Source organism: Pteropus alecto, unplaced genomic scaffold (assembly GCF_000325575.1).
Source record: "Pteropus alecto unplaced genomic scaffold, ASM32557v1 scaffold3, whole genome shotgun sequence".
NCBI classification, from domain to species: Eukaryota; Metazoa; Chordata; class Mammalia; order Chiroptera; family Pteropodidae; genus Pteropus; species Pteropus alecto.
This window is the reverse complement of record NW_006442484.1, coordinates 5355870-5363214: the sequence shown is the minus strand read 5'-3', so window position 1 is coordinate 5363214 and position 7345 is coordinate 5355870. Positions and strand designations below refer to the sequence as shown.

The 7345-nt window shown below is 35.5% G+C and overlaps 1 protein-coding gene across 1 annotated transcript in view; it reads right to left on the bottom strand.

Annotated features, from left to right (window-relative positions):
* The window catches only part of CLASP1 (cytoplasmic linker associated protein 1), a gene marked incomplete at its 5' end in the record, with an annotated part of 217294 nt that overhangs the window by 115337 nt on the left and 94612 nt on the right, over positions 1-7345 (bottom strand). The window contains 3 exons of the mRNA XM_015596443.2: positions 455-547; positions 1675-1748; positions 4545-4697. Of these exons, the coding sequence (XP_015451929.1) occupies positions 455-547; positions 1675-1748; positions 4545-4697 (320 nt within the window). The remainder of the gene's footprint in view (positions 1-454; positions 548-1674; positions 1749-4544; positions 4698-7345) is intronic.

Here is a 7345-nt window from a genome sequence, read left to right as displayed (position 1 = left end):
CGATCACTGTAAAATAACTTTCCTCAGATAAAACACATCCTCATTTAAATCTATTTTTAAAAATAGATGGGACCAAACTTTCTAACAAATTATATTAAGAAAGGAATAGAAAGACACACACTAAAAATGGTATTAAAAAGCCACTTTACTGGCCAACAAACACAGATTTCAACCATTACCAAGGTGAAAGTGGAAGGCATCACAGACAGACATTCCACAGTTAGGTCTTTATTAAAAACATAGACTGTACATAAAGGTGAAAATTGGCATGTTTTAAAAATAGAAATAGAAATGAGATACTCTTCCATAATGTAAAGTGTTAATGAGGTAATTCAAATTTAAAATATTTACTACTTAAAATTCATTAGAGCTATACCCCACTTCCATAACAAAATATTTTGGAATATATAAATAAATCTAATAAAAATGTAATCACACGAAGTTAACAGCTTACAGCATTTACTCTTTGCTCCCAATCATGCTTGTCATCAGATAATATTTCCCTAATCTTGTTTATGGATTCCTCAAGGTCTCGGCTGGAATAAATCTGTAAGCATAATTAATTTACGATCAACATAAGAAAATTTAAAGAATAAACAAAAAAAGATTACTTCTTAATTACATGAAGTCAAGAGCATTTAGTTAGTAAAAGAAATTTCATTTTCAAGAAGAACTTATGAGATAACACCTAGACAGATGTGTCTTAGAACGAGCTTCTTCCCCATTGTGAATATACACGCACACTAGATCTGATTTCCTATATGAATAAATTTGCCTCAAATACAGCTTTACTATAAACTTAACAGATTGTTTCACATTCGAAAGAGAAAGATCCCTACTGGGGAACCGTCAGTGATGCACAAGTCATTTACTACTCTTAGGATTATGTACAACACCTGTTTAACTTTAATCATTTTCAAATCTGCTTTCTCATTTATCCCCACATCTTATAAGACAGGTATGGGAATAATCAACCAAGAATGAGGCATGCTGGGAAGGTCAAGAACTTAAGGATAAACCTGAGGCAGCTGATGTTTGTTATCCAATTTATATACATATGGCAACCAAGTAGCAAGTAACAAGTGATTAATTAGACAATAAGTGCTATAGAAATCTGGAGCACCAACAATGTGGGCTGAGGAAAAGCAGCACTGTTCCCCCAGTTAATGACAACGCTGAGGCGCAAAGTAGTTAAAATGTGACTGTATCAATAATCTTTGCTTCATCTGTTAGAGCCTAAAGTGAAACGTCAAGATAGTGTAAACTAAGCTTTTATTAAACCATTCTTTATAGTTTTTCAGATACCAAAACCTTCAAATTTACAAGCTTTTCTTTCTGAGAAAATCCCTAAATAAGCATGCTTCTTTGTGCCTTTGTCTAATCAAATCACTTTTTTTTTCTTCTTTTATGTACCTTGACCCACAAACGTATTACTAGAGCAAGCAACTTCTCTCTAGTTCTTACTGAAAGATCATCTTCAGCCTTGACTTTTGCTTCATTTCAAGCTATAAAAGGCTCCAACATTTTCTAGTCTGCAAACTCAGATCTCCTACAGTTTTGATAGTTAAAATTACCTTACTTAGGAATGAACTTCACGTATCACATACCTGAAAAATGAAATTTGAAGAGTAAGCCTACCCTTGTTTTTAATCAAACTCAAATATCCTTACTCACCTGCACGACGGGTACATCATCAAAGGCTTTAATAAAATCCTCTTCATCAACAGCACCAGCTCCTTCTTTTGCAGCTATAAAAAAAATTAAATTTTAAAATTTAAACAATGTGCACTTGGAAGAATCTCAATACATACTGTAAGAATTAGATTTTGGTAGATTTGTAACTATTCTTTTTAAACCTGAACAAAAATTTAGTGCTGTGGAACTGACAAACATTACCGATTTTTAATATCAAAATGAAGTACAGTAATCCTATATTATATACACTAGCTTAAAGCCATTTAAAGAGACTGTTTAAGGACGGACCGTCTAGGCTTTAAAGGATTTAGATGATTTATAGTCTATTAATGTATAAATCTTCTGAAAGATTACTAATAAACAGATATAACAAAAAATTTAATTCTTCAGGGAATAAATTAGATTACATTATTGTTAGGAATTTAGCATAATAAATTTGTTAAATATTCTAATAAGAATTTAACAGCTTCAAACAGAGACTCATGGACATGGACAACAGACTAGTGGCTACTGGGGGGAGGGGGAAGGGGAAGGTAGGGTAAAAGGGGGTCAAATATGTAGTAACAGAAAGAAATCTATCTATGGGAAGTGAACACACAGTGTAAATATATATATGCCTTACTGTTAAAGTATACAGCTGAAACTTATCAGATTTTGTTAACCAATGTCACCATAAAAAATAAATTTTAAAAAAAGAATTTAAGTTTCATTTCAACTTTATATTAGTCTCAAAATATTTCCATTTCCTTTGAACTCATGATAAGTGTGTCATTTTTTCATTTATGCATCACTAGCAAGTTTCTCCCATAAAGCTGTTTTAAGATGCTTTGTATACTTAAGTTAATTGCTATCATTTGAGAGAAAGTTTTTTCTTTTTGCTAATATGAACTTCACACATGAAATCTTGTGACATTTTATCAGATTTTTTTCATAATAAAATCTTCAAAATTGGTGTCTATGGTCATCCTTGTAACTCTTATTTAATGAGTCTGAGTGCTCTTCTAGAGGTTCTTACTAGACAAGCTCTCGTGTCCTAATGGACTACCTAGTCAGAAAAGGGCTCTATGGACAACTCTTGGTAGCAGTAAAATATCACTTACACTGCATTTACAAGCTAACTATAAACAGTCGATAGTAACATGCTGTAGTATTTTAGCATCAGGACCGGATCCCATTGGGCAGATAGGTTCTGAGAGCCTTTTCTGTGTAAGGCACCATATCGTGTATTCACATACTGACCTCCAAGACCAACCACAGTCCCTAAGGAATTTGAGCCTAAGGAATCTGGCAAGGAAGAAGCCAACAAGATCAGGGTCGATATCTCTGCATAATTTACACAGTTTGGATTTTGGGGGTATAGGTGAAGAATGGGAAGGAAAAGAAGTGGTCTGGTCATGAAGAAATTTTCTAAGCCTTGTTTGTGGAACTGATGCCACCCAAGAATAGACCAAGAAAAAGAATCAGAAAGACTGTTCAGCCAAAAGAGAAATGAAATACTGATTCATCTACAACATAGATGAACCTGGAAAACATTATGCTAAGTGAAGAAGCCAGACAAAAGATCACACGTTGTATGATCCCATTTCTATGAACTATCTAGAATAGGTAAATGCACAGAGACAAATGCAGATTGGTGATGGCCAGAGGCTGGGAAAAGGAAGAAATGGGGAGCAATTGTATAAAGGGTATGGGGTTCTCTTTTGGAGTGAGGAAACTGTTTTGGAACTAGATAGAGGTGGTAGTTGCACACCACTGTGAATATAACTAAATGCCACTGATTGTTATCTTTAAAATGGTTAATTTTATGCTATGTGAATTTAAGCTCAGTAACAAAAAAAAAAAATTCTTTAAAATGCACTCCCAAGAAAAGATTAGAAATAACTAAGAATAAAAAGCACAAATGTAAGAAACAAGCACAGCTTTTCCCTCTGCTATTCCTGATGTGAATGTCATTCTGCCATAAGTACAGCAACTTTAACATAGACGTAGACACTGGTGGCAGAGGCACTGCAGTGACAGCAAGCTGATCCAGTCAAGACACCAACATTCTAGGGCCAGTTCAGCAAGCACGAAAGAACACCAGAAGGAGACAGGATTCTAATACTAATCCTTACTCCAACTTTAAATTATCTCATCCAGCTAAACTCTAAAACCCAATGCTAACAGTGAGCACAGTTCTAAAAGTAGTGGTTACACGATATTTTAGAAGTAAAAAAGTAAGAAATTTGCCCAAAAATTTGACAGCAAAATTAAAGTTGTATATAACAAGGACTCAAACTTTCTAAATTTGGGCATGCAAGAGGAGAGATTTAGGGAGGAAATATTTGCAAATCAGTTTTCAAAGCCTCAGGGAGCTAATCCCTATCATTTACTTAATTCAACATCCATAATGGTCTCAAAAGGAATAATACCACTTGTAGGAACAAAATACATTTTAAAAACAAAAGTACAATCTGCCTTCTGGATAGTCTCACTCTGGATCAACAAAAAGTGGCTAAAAAGGCCCCATGGTAGTTTTGGGCATTGCTGGATCCCAGTAATCAAATAATGCCATCAGGGCGTACTCTTGTTCTTCCTCTATGTCTCAGCTATGCTTTCCTCTAGGTGGGCTTCATTCTTCTACAGGCTCTGCTTACCAAAATGTGGCAACACAGCTATTCAAATTTATATCCTATCAGCTTATCACCATGGACAGTACAGTAGTAATTTAATTAAAGAATAGCCAGCAGAAACATATTATAAATGAGATTATTTCCCTTAGACAGGACACAGAAGGCAAGTCGCATGCACATCTGGTTTTAAAAGCTTGCATAGCTGACCTCACAACACCATACAGGGCTTGGTCTTACCTGAAGACTTGGATCCAAGAGTGGATGATACAAGCCTGCGAGTGGTCCCCATTCCAACATTTCTCCGCGAGCTTGCTGGAGCTTTGGATGATGTAGAACTGGCAGAGGAAGGTCTGTTACCATCCACAGAATCTTCATCATCAAAATTTTTATCTGAAGAGTAAGCACAAAAATCACTGCTTAAAAAAAAAAAGAAGAAAAGACTTTTTCACCTTGACTTAACACAACTAGCCTTAGAAATGGTTTGCCTACTCTTTTGGAATCTGAGGTGCCAATGCAGGGTCTTTCAAGGCTTTAGTAAAGTCCAGAATGCTGCTACAAATACCCAGTTCACTTTCACATCTCTAGAATGCTCTCTCATCTCAATTTTTGAAAAAGAAAAAATATATAAAGAAGAAAGCAACCTCCCATACAACTACCACCTAACAACAGTTACTTTAAAATTTTGGCATATTTCTGACCATTCTTTCATGCATGTTTTAATGATAGCTGACACAAAACTATATATTATATATCATTTTTGGAATGCCACTTATTTCAAATAAGTCCATTTTACAACATAATAAAATATTCTTCATAAACACCTTTTAACGGTTGTATGGTACTTTGTAACTGGAAAATGCCACAACTGAAACAGTTTCATTGTTAGACATTTAAGATGGTTCTAATACCCCGTCAGAAATACTACTGCAACAAATACTTACCTATTTGCATGTTTTGTTTGACTTTCTAACAATTTTAAGAAAAAAAAATCCCTAGAAGCAATATTACTGAGTCAAAAAAATATAAGTTTTTGGTGTATACTGCCAAATTGTAACCACAAAACCATCTTAAAATGGTCTTATCCTGTTTAAAGAGATACTGATTTGCTTTTCAGGGACAATCAACTTAAACCTCAAGTCATGCAGCCAAAATGTGTGCAAAGGAATGAACTTTGACCTTTTGCTGTACCCAAAACCAAAGTCTTGCCCCACTCCACATACACATGAAACCAAAAGACCAGGACATAACTGGAACTTGAACATCAAAACCCTTTCGGAAGCCAAGGGACCATTGTCCAGAAAACACCAGGGCTGTTGATGCCCCTTAACCATAAATAGCCAAGGTCCTCCAAATAAAACTTGACCCACCAGCACTTCCAAATATGTGTTCTCCCAACCCCTTAAAAACTCTTAACCTAGTCCAGTGAGCAAGATGGGCGTGAAACACCACTAGGTCTCCCATCTCCCCAGTTGGCGCCTTCTCAATCAATAAACCTTTTCTTACTCCAAACTCTGACATTTGAGTTTTGGCCTTTTAAAGAGTCAGGCCCATGAGCTTTGGTTTGGTAACAATAAAAATATTTTTTTTCCTGGAAATTCGAAAAGGTGCCTATCTTCCCACACCCCTGCCAAGACTGATTATCATTTTCAAACTTCAACCAAATTTTGACAGGCGAAAAACATGTTTCTTATTCAATGTTGCATTTCTCTTTTACTGAGGTTGAACATTTTTTATTAAATTCATTAACTTCTAAATTGTCTAAGGAGCAGGGGAGCCAATCAATATTCCTCAGGTTGCATTTAAAATTAAAAAGCAAAAAAACATATTTGAGCTTTTTTAAAACGTTTTTTATAAACATTGTGATGACACAAAATTAAAGCTGTCATATTGCTCTATACAGAGTCCCAAAGGCTTATGTAGCATGCACGAGTCATTCAGGAGGCTAAACAACTTAAGAGTAATTAAAAGCAACAAAGAAAACTAACAACTATCTCTGGCAGTATTCAAGGTTTCTGAAAAAGGGCGTTAGAGCTTTACCAATAAGTAAGAAGTAATAATTGTTGCCCAAAGAACAGATATAAATAACAATCTGTTTTTCTTCATTTACTTGCTTCTTAGCTAAACTATCAACAGCCAAGTCTACGGTCTACTAGGAACATAATGTTCCTTACAACTCATCAACAATCCACTTCAAAGTATATGGCTTCTTTTATTCAACTTTTTATTCAACATTAAGGAGAGAAAACACATCCTTACCAAAGCATATCCTTCCACAAATTACTTTCCTTCAACATACCTTTAAATTTCACAGATTGCCGTATCAAGGCTACACTTACGCTGTTTCACAGGTGGTTCTTTTGATCCACATATCAAGTCCATATTTAGTGGTCTATTAACATAGACTTCCCATGTGGATTCAAAAGCTTATTTATAACTACAGAGCACATCAACAAGACCCTTTCCAAGAGCAAAATCTGGTCAACTGTAAAGGCAAGAACAACCCAAAGGAGAGGTCGCCCACTGAGCACTGTCAACATTAGCAGTGACTAGGACTCATTTCAGCTTATCTGTCCTCAGGGGACCTCCAAGAGCATGTAAACCACCGTCATTATTCAACCATGTTGAAGAACTGTAACCATTATTCCTCTCAGAACAGTAACTGCTCCAGTCAGTAGGAAAGGTAAGTAATGAATGGGGGAAATGTGGACACTATTACACTTCACCCAAAAATTCACGTAAACTGTGTTAGTTTAGTCGTCCTAACATAGGCAGGCATGCCATTTAGAATTGCATTCAGTTACTGGGAATTACTTTCAATGGACCAGTTTCACTGGAATTCCTGGGACTTCTGCTTGTAGTAATGATAGATTACCAAGCACTGGACTTAACTTCTTATAGTAAAATGCCTAAAAACCAGACAGAATACATAAAACAACTACTTTCAGACAGGACGACAGGCAATACAAAACGATGATCACTGAGAGAAGAAAAATAAACAAGTGAACTATGCAATCAATCACCTCTACTTTCTGCCTGAA